Source organism: Colletotrichum orchidophilum, assembly GCF_001831195.1.
Source record: "Colletotrichum orchidophilum strain IMI 309357 chromosome Unknown Scaffold_135.1, whole genome shotgun sequence".
Taxonomy (NCBI): domain Eukaryota; kingdom Fungi; phylum Ascomycota; class Sordariomycetes; order Glomerellales; family Glomerellaceae; genus Colletotrichum; species Colletotrichum orchidophilum.
The window spans coordinates 73439-94465 of NW_019173091.1; the positions used below are offsets into that span (position 1 = coordinate 73439).

The 21027-nt window shown below is 56.0% G+C and overlaps 6 protein-coding genes across 6 annotated transcripts; 5 read left to right on the plus strand and 1 right to left on the minus strand.

Moving 5' to 3' along the window:
• Positions 1-2444: 2444 nt before the first annotated feature.
• On the plus strand, positions 2445-2687 carry CORC01_11858 (uncharacterized protein; the record flags this gene model as incomplete). Its single annotated transcript, XM_022623480.1, has 1 exon — positions 2445-2687. The coding sequence occupies one exon, from the start codon at positions 2445-2447 to the stop codon at positions 2685-2687; it is 243 nt and encodes an 80-aa protein (XP_022470020.1).
• A 575-nt stretch (positions 2688-3262) lies between these two features.
• CORC01_11859 (uncharacterized protein) lies at positions 3263-3436 on the plus strand (the record flags this gene model as incomplete). The annotated part of the gene is made up of 1 exon (XM_022623481.1): positions 3263-3436. The coding sequence occupies one exon, from the start codon at positions 3263-3265 to the stop codon at positions 3434-3436; it is 174 nt and encodes a 57-aa protein (XP_022470021.1).
• Positions 3437-4063: 627 nt separating this feature from the next.
• CORC01_11860 (uncharacterized protein) lies at positions 4064-4312 on the plus strand (the record flags this gene model as incomplete). The annotated part of the gene is made up of 1 exon (XM_022623482.1): positions 4064-4312. The coding sequence occupies one exon, from the start codon at positions 4064-4066 to the stop codon at positions 4310-4312; it is 249 nt and encodes an 82-aa protein (XP_022470022.1).
• A 2304-nt stretch (positions 4313-6616) lies between these two features.
• On the minus strand, positions 6617-8233 carry CORC01_11861 (cation diffusion facilitator family transporter; the record flags this gene model as incomplete). The annotated part of the gene is made up of 6 exons (XM_022623483.1): positions 6617-6928; positions 7068-7528; positions 7583-7663; positions 7755-7905; positions 7983-8027; positions 8099-8233. 6 exons carry the CDS (start codon positions 8231-8233, stop codon positions 6617-6619), a joined length of 1185 nt encoding a protein of 394 aa, XP_022470023.1.
• A 1293-nt stretch (positions 8234-9526) lies between these two features.
• Positions 9527-15507, plus strand: CORC01_11862 (domain found in Dishevelled; the record flags this gene model as incomplete). The annotated part of the gene is made up of 3 exons (XM_022623484.1): positions 9527-13095; positions 13170-14669; positions 14940-15507. 3 exons carry the CDS (start codon positions 9527-9529, stop codon positions 15505-15507), a joined length of 5637 nt encoding a protein of 1878 aa, XP_022470024.1.
• A 3356-nt stretch (positions 15508-18863) lies between these two features.
• On the plus strand, positions 18864-20657 carry CORC01_11863 (calcium/proton exchanger; the record flags this gene model as incomplete). Its single annotated transcript, XM_022623485.1, has 2 exons — positions 18864-20571; positions 20629-20657. The coding sequence occupies 2 exons, from the start codon at positions 18864-18866 to the stop codon at positions 20655-20657; spliced, it is 1737 nt and encodes a 578-aa protein (XP_022470025.1).
• Positions 20658-21027: the final 370 nt, after the last annotated feature.

Consider the following 21027-nt stretch of genomic DNA (forward strand, 5'->3'; position numbering starts at 1 on the left):
TCAACTCCTTCCGCCTCATTGTCAGCTTCCCTCGCCGTCTTCCTTACCAGCATTGTCTTCTTTCCGTTCTTGGCTCTTGTTGGCTCTTGTTGACGGACATGCTGCCTCGCAGCTTTCCGAAGATACTTGGAGGAAGGCATGTAAGTGTGGCACGGCGGTACGTACCTTACTTCATCGCCTCTCCCGAAGGTACCTCGCCTTTCCTGGGTACCTTAGCTCGAGGCACCTCACGACGGGAGATGATGGATGTCTGACTGACAGGCTTGGTCAGCGGTTATGGCAACGGCAATGGCAACGGCAACGGAAGCGGCAGCCACATCATATCATCTCATGTCTTTCCACCAACCTCATGGTGCATGGCCGTTGTTGGATATCCTCCCTTTCTGCCTCTCTCTCCTGGCCTCTCGCAGGGTCTTTTCCCGAGGGCTGATACGGGTACCAGCAGCGTGACCGTTACAGGGCATGGCAACAGGGGGGGAACCCGGGACACCAAAGATACCTTTAGGTAGGGGGGCAAAGAGGGTTGCGGCTTGCGGCTGGCGGCTTGCCCTGCCTGCCGCCTGCCGCCTGCCGAACCTGTCATTGGGCTCGAATCTACGGAGACTATGTACGGATAGGTAATCTCAATCATTCTCCAAAAATGCGGTGAACAACAGCCCTTGCTCTGCCATCCGCGGTACGTATCTTTTATATAGGCACTTGCAAAGGTCGCGCGTGTTGCCTCGCCCGCTACTGCACGTCTGCTCTAGCGCCGCGCCGGCTCGGCGTCTGTCGGTTTCTGCCCCTCTAAAAATGGGTAGCTACTAGCGAGAGGGTGAAGGCGAGACAGAACGGGTCGTCGCTGCCAGGCTGTTTGGACTGTGGAAGAGGACCGGACGGACGATGGCCGGTACCTTGGGGCATCAGACTGCCTTGCAAGAGTCAAGAGTCAAGAGTCAAGAGAGGCTAAGATAGTTGAGAAATGAACATAAAGAACAAGAGGTGGAAAGATAGGAAAAAGAAGCAAGAAAACGTGTAACAAGCCAGGGTGGACCCAGCAGAGTACCTAATGGTCCCCTTGGGTACGGATAATGTCTCAACTGTGCAAACCAGAGAAATCATGCTTAGGTTAGGAACTCAGGACTTAGCGGGGTAATCTACCTCCATTTGACACCTCATGTTATGTGACTGGAGGACCCTGAGATTGATTGGAGCGAACTGGTGCCTCGTCATCTCTCACTCACATAATGCATTCTTTCAATCTCTCTTCTCTCCTCCTTCCTCCTCCTCCCCCTCCTCCTCCTACATCCATCCCTAGGATACCTCAACTCACCTATTACAAGTGTCCAAAACAACAACAGGCGGTGGCCATCACGACATGCGATGTGCCTTGCCCATGCTGTTGTTGCATGCCTGACTACATACTAATGTGAGATGCCGTGGCCCGTGGGTGCGTGTGCTGTCCCGCTCCGGTGGTAAATTGCATCGAGCTTCCCGGGTCACGGGGTGGTCCAAAAGCCCCAAACATCTTCAGCCGTCCCCGCCCTCACCCAATCCGCTGCTTTCTAATTCCGTCCCCAGGCGACTCCTTCCTCCGAGTTTGTCTCCGTGACTCCGTGAATCCTGTCATAGATGTCTCCAAAATCCCATGTCCGGGGCTTCCCTTTCTTTCGCGCCACTTGGTCAATCTTTTACTCTCTCTGCTCGTTAGCCCTGTCTCATTCTGTGGACTAGAGAGTACCACTTGCTTGGATCCCACCTCGAGGTACCACTCTCGTCAACAATTACCTTGCGGAAAAAGGCATCATTGGCGCCGCTGCTCCTGACGACGGCTACGACAACGTCTGCTGGTTTTCTTCTCCTCGAACCAGCATCGGCGTCCATCTGTCCCTGGCTCAAGGACCCCCCGTCGGGTGTCGACGTCCATGTCAATCAACTTGGAGCACATTGGGCTATTCTCGCTTGTCATCCTCTTGCGCCCGTCGTCTTGTCTGTGCCTCGTTCCCCGGTCTTTTGAGGCCACCGAGGGAGCATTCATCATCTTCTCCCTTGGAACAGTCCAACCTCAGACACAGACCAAGGTCAACTACAGTACACTCGGGCACCGACAAGTCAATGAGATAGACGCCCTGAGTCCCTCCGGAGTCCATCCGGTTCCCCGTCTCACAACATGCGTACGACTGGGAGATTTCGAGAGTTTAACAGGGCAGAGAGTCATGCCAGCAACTCCCAGAACAAGCCCTCATTCGACAACATCTCTTTTTCGGAGCCGAACCCGACGGACCTCGTTGATCCTCGTCCATATCTGCGCCCACGCCTCCCTGGCAACGAGGCGTGAATTTTCTGCCTGTCTCTCACTCCCCTGCACACCCTGAACAATCAAGGAGACCTAGCATACCCCTGCGGAACCGATAGATGTTCCCCAAATTACATCAGTCGTCGGCAAAGGGTCCTGTAGCCGACAAATGACTGTTCGTCTTGTCTTGGTCTGCCCGCCACCGCCCCGTCCTTCCATCCACCTCTGCTCCAGCTCAACAGTTGTCATCCCTCTCCCCGCCGTGGCCAGCCCCTCCCAGGTCAAAGTAAACAGCGCTCACGGGTCCGAACGGTCCAAAATGGAGGGGCACGAGGGGGAGCGATGCAAGTCAACGTCGACCCTGCTGCTGTTCGACATGACTGCAGCGTGGAGCAGCACCACAAATGCCTGATAACTGATAAGGATGGAATCCCCTCGTGCTGGCTTGATCTGGGGCGGACGGCCGAGCGTCGAACGGATAAGAAGCACTCACCAGGTTACAATGACAGCGCACTGAGTGCGCGGAGCTCTAAACTCCAGACTCAAGTCGCTCAGCGAGATTTCACTCGGTAAGAGACGGACACCTTGGGTTTGGATCACCAGTCCGGGTCTCCAATAAGACTCCAGGATTTACCCAAGGTACCTTCTCCAAAGGGCACGTATCCGTACCTCTTCTCCTACAGGCGTCACCTCCCGGTGCATCGTTGCCACAAGCCATCAACGCAGGTCACAGGGGTCGTAGCTCGCTCCGCCATGCCGACAACCTCAACGCGTCTTCTCCCGGCCCCCCGTTTGCCATATTGCCTGGGTTGCCCAATCATTCTCCGATCAAGCTTTCCCATGCTCTCCTTTGTTCATTGTCAAGGACCTCGGTGCTTCCAGCAGCGCAATTGCACGTCCCTTCCCTACACCCAACTGCTTCACCGACCTTCCCTTATTGCTACTCACAGACCATCGGCCTAACGTTGCCCCAACTCGGCAGGGTATATGCCTCCTGCTCGGCTTCCGGAACAGGAACCTAGAATACCTGTCACTTGCGGCCATCCCCGGGCATCTCCTTTGGTGTACGTCGGGACCAGAGCGATGGGTACTCAAATTCTCAAAGAAGGCCATGTACGGAAACACGTCGTCTATCTACGTGTTGAGTCACACACCAGGTGACACCCCAAAGCCTGCCTGGTACACGTACAGTACAGGTCTCGAGTAGCACCGCCACGGCGATGAGCGGACCCCTAGGGATAGAGGCGCAACCGCCCCTCCCATGCGCCAGTGCCAAGTCGAAATGCGGCACAACTTAATACAAGCTGCAGATGAGACACATACACGTAGGGCAGCTGCAAGCTAACAGCTGCGTCTCCCACGGGCACATGGCGTGGATCTCCTAGTCGCCATGTGTTGGCTTGAAGTTCAACCGCCAGCACTCTCTCTTTGCACAACGTCATATCCGTGGATCGCATTCTGGTCGCACCGTCGCACGTATCATCTTGTTAGCTTCAAATCATAACTCCAGCAGTGAGGCGAGGCGCGCATCGAACCGAGCTTCTCCCCAACGACATGTTATGGACACACGCACCGCACCGCCGGACGGCGCAGGGCGGCGGAACATGCTCGCGAAGTCCATCCATTTGATACAGAGGACACGTCGGCCCTTTCCAACGGTTGGTTGCTTGTGGTTGCTCTCAGCCAAGCGAAACGGTTTACCTACACCAATCGAGGGCCCGTAGATCAGGCTGCGGTGCTGGATGCACGACAGGCACTCGATCATGCACCCCGGCGCGGTCCCGCGTGATGCTCATGATCAGCAGCTTTGACGGGCCACAGGTTGTATATCCTCGACAAACAACTCCTTTCAGGGCTGGCTATTCCAGGGGGTCGCTACAAAGTTCAGCCCAACTCCCAGGCTCTTGGCTCCTGGGGCACTCGCTGCCCGGCAAGCCGCAAGCGCGCCGTCGCAAAAGTGTCCCAACGCACGGGTCACCGGGGGTCGTATGTAGTCTTCCGTCGCCGGCCGGTTCGTCCTTGCAAGATGCTCAGTAGCAAAGCAAGCCTCACTTTAGCTCCCTGCTTGGGTCCGAGGAGGTTTCGCTATCGTCCTGCTGCCTGCCTGGTTTGCTTCTTCTCATCTCCCGGACAAGCCGCAGATGTCAAGCGGGATCCGGAAGCATTCACGCGACGAGCGGGCGTTCTCGCGCAAAGTCTAGCTGCGACCTGCCTCACCGATGTCCAGCACCAAGGCCCGAAGCTGCACTACGGATACAAACTTTCAAGGTCAATAAGACCGCGTTATGATCTCATTTATCATCATCCCAGGGAATAAGCTGTCAGTCATTGGCTACCCAAGCCTGGCGAAAAGGCAGCGGTGTGTCCAGCACCGAGGTAAAGGGAAACCCCTATCAGTCCATTCACCATCTTAATTCTCAGACATGGCCAAGCGACTGAGCACACCCGGCGGAACGGTTCCCCGTACTCACCATCCTAGTGACATCAGCCGTGAAGTGATTGTCCCGCGTTCGGGCTTTTTGCCAATTTGCGTCCGTTGCTGCCGTCGGTCCTGCTTCACCGAGGCCTCTTATTCCGCTGAAGTATGGTCGCAACTTATCCAGAAACGCCGGTGAATTTACTCTGAACTCTCGCAAGATTGGAATACCAAACCCATCGGCAAGGACCGACCATCATCCCGTGTCTCAACGGCTGATGGTTTGTCCCTAATAATTCCGATGGTTCCTCCAGCGTTGCCTTTCTGGAGACCAAAGTCCAACTCCTGGTGTTGCTTTTGCTGACCTTACGTACTGTAATATTGACCGACTCGTTTTTAACCCGTTTGTCAAGTCCGCGGGCCGGGCCAGCCCGGCTTACACAGGGCGGCGATAGCGACGATCTTTCTCAAAGTGGCATGTCGGCTACATAGCTAGGTCAGCAGTCATGGATTATGGTAACGTACCCGATGGTCACTACAACGGCTTCCGACCATCGAACGATACTGGATAGATGCCATTCGGTCAGCATCGGACTGTCCTGTTGCACCCGGGTCGGGGTGCTGCGTATGGCTCGAGGCCGATGTGAGGGTGCGGAACACACTGTTTCCTCTGACCTTGGACCGGCAGCCTATGATCTTTGTCCTCATCAGCACACCCGTGATAAGCAGGGAATGTGGCCACAGAGGACGCCTCCTATCCTTAGGATCGCACCGTTCAAGACCAGTGCCGCTAAAGCGATCTCGGTCTGCATTTTGGGGGGATGCAGAATTCTGCACGCCTCTCTCTGTGAATGCATCCCACCTTTCGGCAGATTTGTTGGTTACCCCCACGCCATTTCGGGGGCGTCCAAGGTGGTTTCCCCCAGAGGAGACAGGCTTACCACAGTATCGGGACGGCCAAAACTCCATGGTGAAGATAACGCTAGCATGAGGCGATAGCGTGGCGGAATGGCGATGATCAATGTTGTCAATCACGTTGGCCATCCCCACGCCGGCCTGTGATGTGGTTAGTTTTCGTATTTTTACTTTTCCGCCAAGGTTTTATGGTGTTTTGAAAATTTTGAGAAGATTGTGGGATCGTGGAAGCTAGTTGCTTTCTACGGTGTTTTGTCTAGAAATGATGACTGCATATCACCAACTGAGACGGCCCTCCGCTCAGAGACGTAGGTTTCACTGTGCCGTCTCCTATTGCGGCCCTGCTCTTGTAAGAACCCCGTCTTGTGACTCCTCATCGCCCAGGGTATTGCCAATCATTTGAAGGGCTTAAGAGAGAATATAGCCCACTGCCGTGTTATATCCATGACAATACGCGGATTGGCTGGGCAACCAATCGGACAGAGTACCCCCCCCCCCCCTGTGGGAGGCAAAGATGTGACACGAAGACAATACAACCTGCCGAAAAGACTTGGTCGTATCGATCCCATGTTTATGAGATGATTGGATAAAGGTCTCAACAAGGCTGAGCGAACCCATTGGATCCATGGCCGCTTCTCACATCATCTTGGGTTCGGTATGACGAGGACATGTCCCGTCATACGTCGGAGGCCATGTCGTACGTGCGTAGGCAGCAGCCTGTTTCGAGCTCAGCCATTTGTTTTTCTCTCTTGGTGTGTGTAGATATGACTGGGTTAGCTCAACGTCTTCCGGTAAGCCTCATGTTTGCTGGTACAGAACTGTGGCAGGAGTGATTCCAGACCAGGGAGAAAAAAGGTCTTTGCTCAGAGCCCGCAACGCTTTCATGTAGGTCTCGGTAGATTTGGCTCTCCAATCGCAAAATCGATGAGACATTTGGGAAGAGGCTGGCTGACACGGACTGGGGCTTACACGTTTACGCTTCCCGCTTGGCTCCCACGCCGGACCCAGCATCAAGCAATCTTTACATAGTCTAGGACCTCTCTTACTCCTCCTCCCCCTTTGAAAGCCCCCTCGTGGCCCGCTGCTTGCGGAATATCCGGTTTTTGCTGGGACCACTGCCGCCGCTGCATAATAGCAGTAGCAGGCTGCAGCGCGACGGAGCAGATTCCGTAGTACAGGAGCCTTGCGCTGACGGCTTCGGCTGTTGAGGCGAAGGTGATTACGCTGTTATCATCTGTTACGGTGATGTGAGCGGTGGCGAGCGTGGTTGTCTGGTCCAGTCTCCAGATGAGAAGGTCCGTGACGGCTTGGACGCCTGAGACCTGGGTAGAAACTTATTAGCTTTCAGTAGTCCCGTATGAATGGACTTCACGACATGTTTCCCTCTCCCTCTCCCCTCTCTGCGTGTGCGTTTGTGTTTCTCTGTGTGCGTGTGTTTCTGCGTGTCTTCCTCTCTCTCACCTTCATCATCTCCGCTCGAATGACATCAACATCAATGTGCGGAGGCGCGCTCTCCATCAAAATCTGCCCGGCGCGCCTGCAGAGCGGCCAGGCGGACGCCATGATGATCAGAGCGATGAAGACGCCGACGCCCGGGTCCGCGTAGAAGCGGGCCTGGCTGGTTCCCTTCCATATGACGAGGGCGGCGACGATGACCCCTACGTTGTTGATTGCATCGCTGGCGACATGGATTAGGACGCCCAGCATGCCGAGATCTCGACCGCCGTGGGGGTCGCGGTGGTGTTGGTTGATGACTACGGTAGCTGGCTTGGGATCGGGAGTCGTCGTTGATGGTGGCTTTGAGATTGTGGTTGCATCGGCTGGAGGAGGTGGTGTGTTGCTGGGGGAGGATGTTTCTCTGGTGGATTCTTCGTCGACTAGTCCCCCGCTTTCACATTCTTGTTTGTGGTTATGATGGTTCTCTTGACTTTGGGGTTAGATCATGGCCAACGGGTTGAGACTGAAGTCCAGCTCACCGTGGAGGAAACCCATTACTATGACGTTGAGTCCGAGGCCGATGCAGCCCATGGTTAGGACCAGGACTGGATCTTCGACGTCTAGGATAAGGTTACACCATCTCAGCACCGAGTTCGTCCCAGTGGCGGGTCCAACGGTGGTGGTTGGTTTTCGGGGGAAGAAAAAGCTCACGCGCAAGTTGTGTGAATCTCTCGATGGCTTGGAGGAGTATGCTCACTCCCAACGCGAGGAGGAATACACCATTGAAAAAGGCGCCCAGGACCTGCGCGCGCTTCCAGCCAAAGGGCAGGGTCCGGGGCGGAGGAGTTTTTCTGTCTGAAACCTTTTGGGGGAATCCAATTTGGTCAGTATATGCACGCTTTCTTGCGCTGAAAGGAGGAGCATCGGGGTTTGGCTTACTATAACTGCTATCAAGGCGACAGCAAACCCTAGTAGGTCATTCATCTAGAAGCGTTCTGTTAGACACACTGCGCTACTATGGGTTTATACAGGGAAATTGGCGATATTTGCCTTACGTAGTGAAAGGCGTCTGCTATGAGCGCGAGGGACTTTGTACGGTACCCAATGACCAGTTCTGCGATGAAGAAGCCGCCAGATATTGCGATTGTGGCGACTAGACGCTGCTTTTTGTTGATGTTGAGCCGAGACATGGCTTCGGTCTTGAGAGGTCAACGGGGAAGTATTTTGGAACAGCGTGAACATCTTCCCAAATGGGATTTGATTATCTCGAGCAAATTCAAGAATGAGAGACGTTGATAATAGCAAGAATGTTTCCATGGGGTTTGTTACAAACCCAACAGTAGGAGGCTTTGCTGAGTGTCATACAACCTCGAGAAAGGGCGGGCGAGAGTCTCGTCAGGACACACAGACTTGAGACAGGTGTGCCCGTCCCAGCTGGGTTGGCACAAACATACACACATACATACACACGGGGAGAAGAGGAAGCATGGAAGTTGTTTCTGTTGTGTGAACAAGGTTTCTGAGGGCGATGACCCGTGGTTTCTAGGCATATGCAGCTCGCTCACTCATCCTCCAAGAGTCATTGAAAATTCCGTCTGGGGAATGGGCGAGACTGTGGGCTGGTTGTTGGTCAAGTGACGTTGCTCCGGATAGCTGCGTCGCTGTGTGCGCGTTGTCTACTTGGGGGCTACGAAAGCGTAGGAGAGTGTTTGCTTGAGTTCAAGGTGATACGAGTTGGTTGTCTTTTGCTCCTGGTACACGGGCTTCATTGGATACCTGGATACTAGTAGTGTTAAATTGACGTGGCTGGTTGCTCTGGCACGAAAGCTTGTAGTGGGAAGCCGAGAAGAGGTCTCCGTTCCAAAAGGTTGTGGAATGAAGCCCCGGGCTACTGCGTTGAGAACTTGAATCGATTCCATCTTTTCTGGAGTCTTCAAGGCAACTTGCCTCTACGTCTCGAGTGAAACCGGGCAGGACAATTGACTTTTGCGAAGAAAGTATTGCAGCGCCAGATTTAATATTGGAATAGAAACGAGTCCTCATCAAAAGGAATGTTCTATGTGACTAAAACAAGGAATGACAGATCCCGGGACTCACATTGGTTGCGACCAGTCGAGGCAGTTTAGACTCGGTAAGACCATGGGGATGCGAACGTCAGAAACCTGGGGATTTGTCTAGGCCAAAATAGCAGGCGGTGTGGCTGAGTGAGAGCTCGACGCCACAATTCTGCCGTCGCGATGGAGCTGCACTTGCGACGATGCCACCACCGTCCTCACGGCAGTTCCAACTACAGCTGATTAACTCATGTCGACGGTCCACAATCCCACTACCACGTACAATACGAATAGAACCGATCGCATTGAACGACAGCAACGAAATGCTACTGCGAACCCACCACGCAGGCCCCCCTTGACGAGCCCCTCCCTCCTCGCGCAATAAGCAGCCCCCCACCACCAACACCACCACGAGGCTCTGCACCGACGATGCCTCGCAATGCCGGCGTAGCACCATCCCTACGCAAGGGGCCCAATTGGTCCTCCCACTTACGTCAGTTCAGCCGAAGCAGCCTCGAACCGCCCTCCGCAACATCGTCCGTCGACTCACCTCGATCCCCGGATACCGTCTCTAGCGCCTCGACCATTCGCGGCGACAACTCGTCCAGCTCCGTAAAGCAGCGTCGTCTCGAGCGGAGGTGCACCATCGGCGTCAACGAAGGGTACTCGCGCGACGAGGTACTCCTGAGCCCGGAGGTGGTCAAGGGCGATGTCAGACCCGGGAGCCTCGTGGCCATCACGGTGATCAAGACCGAGGGCGATAAGACGGCGACAAAGGACCATGCGACAACGCGCGGCGGGAACACTACGGGTAACGCCGGCGCGGGAGCGGGACAAGGCGATGCGGCGCCCGAAGGGGTGACGCTGGGGAAGAAGTACTTTTGCGTCGCAAAGGAGATGTCCAAGGAGCTCAAGAGCCGCCTACCCAACGTCGATATCTACGTCGTCAAGCACATTGCAGACGCATTTGGCATGAAGAAGGGCACGCAAGTGCTCTTGACGCCGGTGGATGCCGACAACCCCGCGACGGCGGCCTCGCACGTCGAGCTCTCGTTCAAGGACCAGTACCTCTCGCGATCCGACATTTGGCGGCTGGCCATCGGCGAGCTGACGGAAAGGACGGTTTACAAGGGCCAGTCAATATTGTTTATGGGCACGATCAAGGCGCAGGTTACGGCGGTATTTGTGGACGGGCGAAAGACGCACTCGGCCTTCTTCACGAGGAACACCAGGCCAATTTTCCGGAGCGAGTCGGCGAGATACGTGCTGTTCATACAGATGGCGAGGGAGATGTGGGATTTCGACTCGGAGGGATCCGGCGAGATTCTGTTCAACAAGGTAGTCAACGGCTTCCTGCCGGCGCTCTTCAAGAAATGGGCCAAGCTCAAGGCGAAGCACCTCGTGAGCATCGTGCTGTTTACGAGGGTCGAGTACGACACGGGCCTGACGACAGAGCTGGCGAGCAGCACGCTGCACGGAGATTACTACACGGGCGTGCAAATATCGGGCGACCGCAGGCCGTACAAGGACTTTTACCGCGTGGTGGTCAGCGAGATGGCGAGCGGGGAGTGGACGACGATCCTAAACCAGCTGAAGCGCGAGTTCAACTTCTTCCGGCGAGACATCAGCCTGCACCACCAAAAGGCCAACAGCGCCTTCGTGCCGCTGGCCGAGGAGAACGGCGGCAAAAGCATCACGTCCAACCGCGTCAAGGCCGAGTCGTCGTTGGCCATGTACGGCAACTTCCTCGAGGCCATCAACCTCGCGTCGTCCCAGTTCGCGCACGACTATGTCGACCGCGACCTCATGCGGACGGGCATCTCAATTGTGGTCATCAGCCCCGGGCCCGGCGTGTTTGAGGTCGAGTATGAGTCTCTGCGCCGGACCACCGAGGCCCTCGTAGGAAACGGCATCGGCATCGACCTCATCTGCGTGCCAAAGATGCCGCTGCACTCCGTCCCGCTGTTCCGGTACCGCAACCCGCAGACGTCGGAGGGCTCGCACGGCCTGTCGAGATCGAGGTCCGTACGCAGCCGCGAGAGCACGCCGAAGCAGCAGGCTACGCCCATCATCGGAAGCTACCAGTCGCTGTCCGAGTCGCTGTCCCCGACAAAGGGCCTCGAGCTCGCCCACCGCATAGACAAGCTGGCGAACCCGCAGGACGAGTGGTCGTACGCGGTGCCCCAATGGCTCCACGTCTCCTACTGGACTGGGACGTCCGAAGAAGCGCTGTCGTATCAAGGCATCGCCCTCTCGGTGTCCGAGGACAAGGAGGGCCAGCAGAGCGAGGACTTTGCAATTCGCGCGAGGATGTACGACCTGCAGATGCGCAGCGTCCTCGAGACGAACGAGATCGAGACGACCCCGCTGCAGGCTGACCCGCTGTTCCCCGTCACGACGACCGAATCCAAGAGTTCGTTGCGGTCGCGGCTCAGCGGGACGGACGAGATCGCCATGATACCCCAGAAGCGCCACCAGGACACGCTCGTGGACCACGTCTACGGGTTCCAAAAGTTCATGCCCGACAGGCTCGTGAAGCCGGGTGAGAAGTCGCTGTGGAAGCAGCTGCAGGAGTACGACGAGACGAGGGCGAGGCTGCCCAGGTCGCGGCACCCCGCGCAGGCGAGGGCATCGCGGGACCTGGAGGAGACGATGAGGCGGCAGCTGATGGAGGACGCGGGGCTGTTTGGGACGTCGCTGCCTGAGAAGAGGATTGTGCCGAACCAGAGCCTCGCGGCCGTCACCGTGGGGCGCAAGTTGTCGGTCAATATTGCCGATAGCGAAAAAGCAGAGATTGTGGCCGCTGCAAGGAAGGCTGCGAATCATCCTCCCCCGAAGGCACCTTCATCGTCGGCGGCCGGGGCGTCTAATCAGACGTCTTCTTCCACCTCTTCCTCGACGACCCCTGATTCTCACAGCGTGGTGGGCAAGATGTCTGTAAACTCGCCGTCCAAGCCTCCCCGGTTCATGCGGCAGATTAGCCTCGGCCTGCGGGGCTTCGGCATCGCGGCGCCAAAGGTGGTGGCGGCAGAAGCGAGCTTCGAGACGGTCAAGGCGTCGACGGAGCAGAGCGTGACGAGCCCTACGATGCCGCTGGTCATGTCGACGAGGCCACGACCATCGTCGCCGCAAGTCATTAAGCCGGCGACGTCGACGGCCATGTCTTCGTTCTCGCCGCAGCTGTTCCGGTCGGATTCGCGGGATACCCTCAAGGATCTGCCCTCGACGCCGAGTATACCCATCAACATGAAGGCCTCCTCGCGGAGGGGCGAGAGCTCAATCAGTCAGCAGCACAAGCACGGGACCGTTCTGCCGTCGTCCCTGGCGCGCAAGGACCATTTCCGGGAGGACCCCGATCAGAGGAATTCTCACGTGTTTAGGGCAGAGGAGGACAATCAGAAAATGTTCAATAGTAAGCTTCGCGCTGGTGCTATGCCCGAGCTGCCCTCTACCTTGTCGCCGACCACGGCTATCTCGCCTTGGCTCACGGTGCTGAACCCGTCGAACCCGGACAGGCACAAGGTGGATGACACGGTGCTGTATAGCCGGTGGCAGCATGTATTCCCCCGGACTTCGGAGATGAAGGTCATGAAGTGGAAGGCCCTCTGCTGTCCGGCCGCCGTGCCGCTCACAACCGAGTACTTTCCCTCAAAATCACAGTTTGACACAGAGTATCAGAGACAGCCGTATGTTATTGCGCAGAACGCCGACGACGAGCTCACAGAGGAGCCAAAGTCGAGAGAGGAGTTCTTTCGGGAGCTGATCAGCCTCCGTTTCTCACAAGGGTTCCAAGTTGTCATCGGCCCATCCGTCGCCAAGGCATTTGGGCAGAGGCTGCTTCGGATCGCCGACATCTTCTCCCGCGACCAGGCGATGGAGGACGGCACGAGCATCTTCCTTTCGGTGGGCAACACGATCCACCAGCTCTCGTGCGTCAACGGCACGGAAGTAGAGGTGAACATTTACATACGCAAACCGGCCGAGTCGACGGCACGGAAGTAGAGGTGAACATTTACATACGCAAACCGGCCGAGTCGACGGTTGGTAATTCCAACTCGGGCCCGCTGTACAGGCCGGCAATTCGCACGTTGATGGAAAGCGGGTATCAGACACAAGAGGTTGACATCTCCACGCCGAAACCCGAGAGAAACTGGAACTACATTGACTCGTACCTCGCCGGCCACCACGATGAGATGACGGAGAATCTGAGATTCTGGAGGACACGGTTCGTGCTTATCCCGATGGTGTCGCGGTCGTCGGCGGTGCCTAGGAACCAGGCCGGCGACAACGCCGAGGAGGTGCGTTTGGAGGGTATTAGACGGTTGTCGCTGTCATGGCAGAAGTACCGGTACATCCCGCCATTTGAGCGGAGATATCAGACCGCAAAATCGAAGCGCGATCCCAACCCCCTTGATATTGTGTACAAGACGGAGGACCCGTCCGTCGTCATTGCGGCGGAGCTCGACAACTTACCGTTAGTGGAGGGCCTGGGGGAGAACCGCAAGGGACAGCTCATCACGAGTCGCGAACACTTTCGCAAATCCAACCTCAACCTCTCGGCGCTGGCGGAGGCGATACAGCAGCCTGTCGAGAACGGCGGCGTCAAGCTGCAGAACCGGAGGTGGCATCTGCGACTACACTACAACTGCTTCATCGGCTCCGACATGACGACGTGGCTCATGGACAACTTTGAGGATCTGGACAGCCGCGAGGAGGCGGAGCAGCTCGGCAACATGCTCATGGTCAAGACGTATGACCGGCCGTCGGACGACAAAAAGGACCGCGGCGGGCTATTTGAGCACGTTGAGCGCCGGCACGTCTTCAGGGACGGGCAGTACTTTTATACCGTCGCCAGCGAGTACGCCAAGCCCCACCCGCCGAGTTGGTTCAACTCGCGCCGGGGTCGCGACGTCTCGGTGCCCTCGACGCCCATGTCGGAAAACGTTCCTCGCGATTCACCGCGGCCTGGCATGATTTCCCGGCCGACGTCCATCAACGAGGAGAACTCACCCATCTCGGGCGCCACAACCCCGACGGCGTACTCTGTCATGTTCAACAGCAAGAAGATGCCCAAGGTCGTCCTCAGCAAGGTCATCAAGTACGACGTGGACCACCGGAAGCGGTCGTATCGGCCCGAGCGCGTCGACTTGCACTACGACCGGCTACACAATCCGGACAATTGTTATCACATTCGCATCGACTGGATGAACGTCACGGCCAAGCTGATCGAGGACGTGGTGGAGGGGTGGGCGCGGGAGGCGGCGACGTACGGCCTGCGGCTCGTCGAGGTGCCTATCAAGGAGGCGTGCTCCATCACGGAGGTGAACCCGTTTCGTAGGCCGTACCTCATCAACCTGTCGGTGCCACCGCCGAGCCAGCAGCCGGTCACATACTACGAACCAAACTCGTTCACGCCGCAGACGGCGCCGGGGAAGCACTTTTACCAAAAGGTGATTATGCGGAAATTCGACTTTGTGCTCGACATGGAGGCCGCATCGAATTTCCCCCGCGACGTGGAGGTCAGCTATTCGTGGGGCAGGCCGGATTTCAAGTATTCGCAATACATTCACCGGTCGGGCGTTGTGCTTGCGGAGATCACGGACGAAGGGCACTTTTTGGTACTCGCCAACAGGCTGTTTAGTAACCGGGCATGGGCGGCGAGGGACAAGGAGCTCAAGGACATGAGGGAAGCCAACAGCGGTGGCGGAGCAACGAGCAATAATAACAATAATGGCAACAACAGCAGCAACAACAACAACAACGTCGTCGAGCGTGGTGGAAGAATTATACCCGTGGGTTCGTACACGCCCTTTGGGATACCGGAGCCGACGCCGATGAGCAGCCCGATGGTGAAGCCCGTGTTCTACGGCGGGGGGTCGCCGGCGGTGAGGGCTGCGGACATGAGGGCTAGCTCAAGCGCCTCTGGGGGAGGAGGAGGAGCTACGACAGCGACGAACACGACGGCCGCGGTGGACCCGATTCCGATCCTCAAGGAGCTCGAGGCGTTTTGCAGCGACAGGGCCGGTCTGGAGGCGTTTTACAAGGAGACGCTGGAGAGGGGACCGCCGCAGGCCATGACGACGCCGGGTGCGATGAGGCCTACCGTCGTGGGGCTTGAAGCGGTGCCGGAGGCGAGTATACCGATGCTGGGGCTGCCGGCGGGCGTTCTCGGGGATTTGCACTCTGGCGGTGGGGGTGGCCTGGGTGGTTTTGGTGGCTTTGGTGGAGGTGGTCCGGAAGGGCTTCGGGGGCTTCATATCGGCGGGGGAAGTCCGAGCCCGGGGCCGAGGAGCTTGATGAGTAGTCCTGCGGCGGGGATGCAGTTTTTGAGGAGGGCTAGTGTGCAGGATGGGCTTGGCTTGGGGGGTGGGGGGCCGCGGAGGGAGGTTAGGGAGAGGGAGAGGGAGTGATTAGGTGAGAGTTTGTGTGGCGGTGAATGTGTGGCTTGTGTGGATAGTGTACGTCGGTGTTTTTCTGTGTAAATGATTATGAAGCTCATGAACATATCAAAAGCGTTGATGCTGTGCAATACCTTGGCTACATGTGTGCTCATTTGTGTAAGTCGTGAGAGGGTTGTTACTTTGGTGCCGGATGAGGTGAGGTGAGGTCTGGTGTTGTGGCGGAGCCAATGGTTTGCGCTGGATGGGTGTGGCTCAGCGGTGGAAACCGGATACCTGGGGCCTGGGACTACGGGCGGTACTGCGCCACGTTGAGGCGTCGAGTCGGGGATTTGACCGTTGGTTGGGGAATGCTGGTGGCGTTGAGGGGCATCATGTGACGTGGTCGATCGGCTAGCGGGCGAGTGTGGCTTGTCTCACCGAGCAACGCAGATTGAATGAGAATCCAGCCACACGCACACAGAAGAGATGCCGAGGGGTGGCTTAACGAGGCTGAGTGAAGTTTAATTCCAATTGCCGGGGCATTTTCCTTGCCATTGTGGGTGCAACAACTCAAAGTCGCGAATCGTTGGAAGACGTTGTTGCAGGGCGCATAGTAAGCACACACACAAAGGTACGGGTTAGGTTTAGGATCTACCTTGGTCTAGGCCCATCATTCTCCTGCGTGCCTGAATCAGGCCAAAGGTTAAGTGGCCGTCGGTGTGTCCAGCTGTCTGTTCCACCTTGTCACGGATGGGGTATGGGACCAAGGTATTACCTGATTCGAAGCGGTGTTGCGGTCAGAGAGAAATAAAAGGTGTGGCTGGCAGGACGGTAGACTTGAGGTACACGTGTAGGTAGGTGGCTGATGTCATTGTGCACCGACCGCACACTCGCTCCCTCCGAGGTCAATCGATGACCATGATGCGACTGAACAAGAAATCGTATGCAGGTGAACCAATGGGTCTTGAATGCCTCTCTTCGAAAATTGAGCTAGGTTGCAGAACAGGATGGGGAGAATATCAGGATGAAGAAGAGCAATAGCCAAGGCGATGCGATCGACTTGGTAGTCCGTAAGTGCCTTGGCAAAAGTCTTGATTGCTGTGCTTGGCATCAATGGGGCTTGGCAGAAGCTTGTTTGGGGCGCGTCTTACGTTGTTTTTGCTGTGCTGCCGGATTATGAGAGGTGTGGCGTCGACGTGGCACGTCACCAGGGCACCTTGGGCTGTTGTGACGACATTGAAAGACGAATCTCCCAGTCCAGGAGATTTTATGAAGGCTCAATTGGATGGACTTCACCCGCAGGCATTTCATTCGATGGGACATGAGAATAAACATTGGAAGGAAGCCGCACCTCAGTCAATAGGAAGGTAAATGCGAGAATGCACGAAAAAAGGGGGGACCGCAATTGGCAGGAACGGATCCGTTGCCCCGCTTTACAGACATGAAAGGGACGGGTACGGATACTGGGCAGTCGCAAACTTGTTATTAGTGATTGGTGGGATTGGGAAATAGTGAAAAATAGAGGGAAGTTCCACTGGCTTGGCACTTTCCTTAGACACCTTACTTAGCGTGATAAGTTCTGCGGTACCCTCATGTGGCAGCATCGGGCAGGGACGACGAGGGAGAAAAGGTAAGCTTGTCGGTCCAAGGAAATTAGCGTCTGCGCATCAGTGGATGACTGCAATCAACGGCGCTTCTGTACAATAATGTAGGTAGGACACAGCTGGATCTGACGTAGGGCCTGCCACTGTGAAACACCCCCAGCTGGCGAGCGCCTCTCATCTCTCTTTCTCTCTCGCCTTTTTGTGGTCGCCATGGGACCGTGACGATTCAATCTTAGTGCCTTCCAGGGGCCAAGACTAGCTAAAGCTTCCTCGCTCCCCTTTCTCTCTTCCAAATCATATTCCGTCTTTAAATTCCTTTCTTCACTTCCAATCTTCACCATCGACCATAAATTCTGAGCTCAGCCATCAATCTTCAGCTGACTAAGGTCAGATTATCGGACAGCTCAAGGTACCGCCACCTCAGCAAAGCTGTCTAAGGATAATACTCGTACACGACTCGCACTCGTACCCTCCGCTCCCACTTTTCGGAAGAGCACTGCCTCACCTAGTCGCATATACGCTACTCCTGTCGACACACCCGCCGTTGCGGAAGCCCAAACCAGACAGTCGCGACCACCTGGGACTTGTCCTTCGCTCGCCGCAGACCGACACCACACGAAGCAGACAGGCTCACACAGCCCGGCCGAGCCCAGTTGTTGTCGTCAGGCCAGGCACTCACTACACCGTTGATTCCCCATAGCGGCGGCAACCGGTCTTGGCTTGCGCGTCTTCTCCCCGGTTGTAAGTTGGCAGATTTTGCACACTCGTCTGCACTCAACCGCATCGTCAATCGGACTGGACCCGTTCTCATCTCCGGCACCCCGGCCTCAACGCGGAAGTATTGCCAAGGAGGCCTCTCCCGCGCCACTGATCCATCTTCTAATTTCAAAGCCCTCTCCTCTGGTGCTACTGCGCCATAAGAGACAATAACAAGACCATCGTCAATATCTTCTTACTCAAGACCCAAGATACCTACAACACTCGAGACCAAAGACGCACCTACTACTACAACCCCAAAGAACGAGGAACCCCGGAACCAAGGACGCCACGAGAACCCCGACTCGCAGCTCGGTTCGCGTTTCGTCTCAACACCTGGGCGCTGATCTGAAGCGATCCGATCTTTGCCACAAAAGCACAAGCCCAAGCACTCCACCAACACCAACACACCAGTACCCACCCAAATAGCCGTCGTCACCTCCAGCGCGGCACAGCATGAACACCTGTGAGTACCTTGCCTAAATCGCCTTCAGGAAAAAAATCCGAAATCCCATTCATTACCCGCCCACCCCCGTCCCCTATTACCCCCTAGCCAACGTTGCATCGGTTTTCTTGGCAGCAAAGCAGAGCCAAAGGGAACATCCTCTAAACACTTCACTCTCTTCTGTTTCCCATATCACAGTTCTGTTAATCTGCTTCTCTCCTCTGTTGTTTTTCTTCCTCCCCCTTACGTCTATTTCCCTCCCTTTCACTCGCGGGTGGCAGACTATCTGCTAGACCACCACTCTAGCTTCATCCCTCTCCCGCCAATTACCTGAGCATCCGCCGAGTCAAGTGTGACCTCGAGCCGCTGCCTTTGGTCCACACCCCCGTTCCCCCCGTTGCCTCCACATATCATTCCCACCTGCACTCCACACACCTAGTTTCACGTCATTGCCCTATTTCACTTAACGAACCATTCCCCTTGAACAAACCTCGTCTCACCTACCCAACCCGTCTTCTACCTCTCCACCGTCAATCACACAGCGGAAGCGACGTCAACCCGCTGCGAATACCTTACTGACCATGCCGTCGCTCATCGGCTCAGTCAACCATTTCGATATCAAACGCAAAGCTCACGGCCTCAGTCGCCGGAGTCAGGAGCAAACATGGAATCCCTTCCGTCACGTAGCATGGGAAAACCAACCAAGTAAACGATCCACATGGGATGGCGCCAATCTCGAGGCACAACGCGAGGTGCCCGCAGAAGAGGGGGAGACCGAGGAGGCGATACATCACGTCCAGAGCGAGCCCGCACCCAGAGATTCCGAGACCGTACGCAACAGCTTGGGTAAGGAGACGAGATCAGGGACAGGAAGCGGCAGCGGCGACACCATGTTTGAGAACAAGCCCGAGGATGGTGGCGTAAGGAACCGGAAGACCGAAACTTCGCAAGGGGAGGACGTGCCGCAAGAGGAGGAGGAAAGGCCCAAGGCCAAGAAGCAAAAGTCAGGTCTCATCCGACACGTGCAGCCGAAAACGCCATTCACTGTCGCCAATCAACTCCAAAGAACACTGCTCAGTTCATATATCAACATTTTGATATTGGCAGCACCAGCCGGCATTGCCATCAGCTACGTCTCATCTGTCAACAAGATTGCCGTATTCGTCGTCAACTTCATCGCCATTATTCCCTTGGCAGCCATGCTGGGATTCGCAACTGAGGAAATCGCTCTGAGGACGGGTGAGACATTGGGAGGTCTCCTCAACGCAACTTTCGGAAACGCCGTCGAACTCATCGTCGCCATTCTCGCCTTGGCCGAGGGAAAGGTCCTGATTGTGCAGACTTCGCTCATTGGCTCCATTCTCTCCAACTTGCTGCTCGTCATGGGCTTCTGCTTCTTCTTTGGCGGAATTAACCGACCTGAGCAATACTTTAACACCACTGTCGCCCAGACCGCAGCGTCTCTCTTGGCTCTCGCAGTCGCTTCCGTCATCATTCCTACCGTGTTCGACAAGAATGACGGCACCAACGACAACGTTCACGTCGCCGCCCTCTCCCGCGGCACAGCCGTCATTCTGCTCATTATTTACGCCTCATATCTCTTCTTCCAGCTGAAGACGCACAACGCCGTCTTCAACGAAGAGTCTCAAAAGGTCGCCGCCAAGCCCTGGAGCCGCGGCGGCCTGAAAGAGGGTGCACTAGCACGTGGTTTGGCTGGGACCGGAGCGCGCATGGCCCAGACCGGCGTCCGCGGGGATAGTGAGAACGAGAGGCAGGCGTTGAGCCGGATGATGATGCAGCGCCATCAGGAGGAAGAGGAAGAAGAGGAGGAGCCTCAGCTGCACTTCCTCGTCGCCGTTGGCACTCTCGTCGGAGCTACTGTTCTTATCGCCTTTTGCGCCGAAGCCATGGTCGGTTCCATCGACTACGTCACCAAGCAGGGCGGTATCAGCGAGGAGTTTGTCGGTCTCATTCTCTTGCCTATTGTCGGCAACGCTGCAGAGCACGCCACGGCTGTGACTGTCGCTATCAAGGACAAGATGGATCTCGCTATTGGTGTCGCCGTCGGCTCGAGTATGCAGGTCGCGCTATTCCTGATTCCGCTATTGATCATCATTGGTTGGGGTATGGGCAATGACGCCATGACGCTCAGTTTCGACCTGTTCCAGGTTGCCGTACTGTTCGTCGCTGTTCTTCTGGTCAACTACCTGATTGCCGATGGCAAGAGTCATTGGCTGGAGGGGCTGCAGCTCATTTGTCTGTATGCCATTATTGCCACTTGCTCATGGTGTAAGTTGTCCTGCTTTGCAAACGCGTCCCTGAATAACTGCTGACAATGATTAATAGGGTACCCCGCCACTGGTGTTGCCGGCTAAGAAAGCCACCCGCTGTTATGACCACTTTCTATTTCATCAAAACATTGTCCAAGCGTGTGCCATTTTTTTTATTCATATAATGTCTTGTTTTTCTTCGAGAAAGTCGCCTTTCTTGATGTGTATATATAGGACCAAACGTGCGGGGTTGGAACTGTACATTGAACCCGCCCTTTTGGGTATTTACGGATACGATGAGGTCTTTGGAGCGGAGACTCGTAGAGAGAACGAACTTGGGAAGTGAGGTCGGTGAGAGAAAAGAAATCGAGGTGAATACGTACATTGGCATGTGCATGCCGCCAGACGGGAAAAGGGCAAGCCTTGAAGAACATGGCCGATACTTGCTAGCAAAACCTACTTGAAGGTTCAAAAT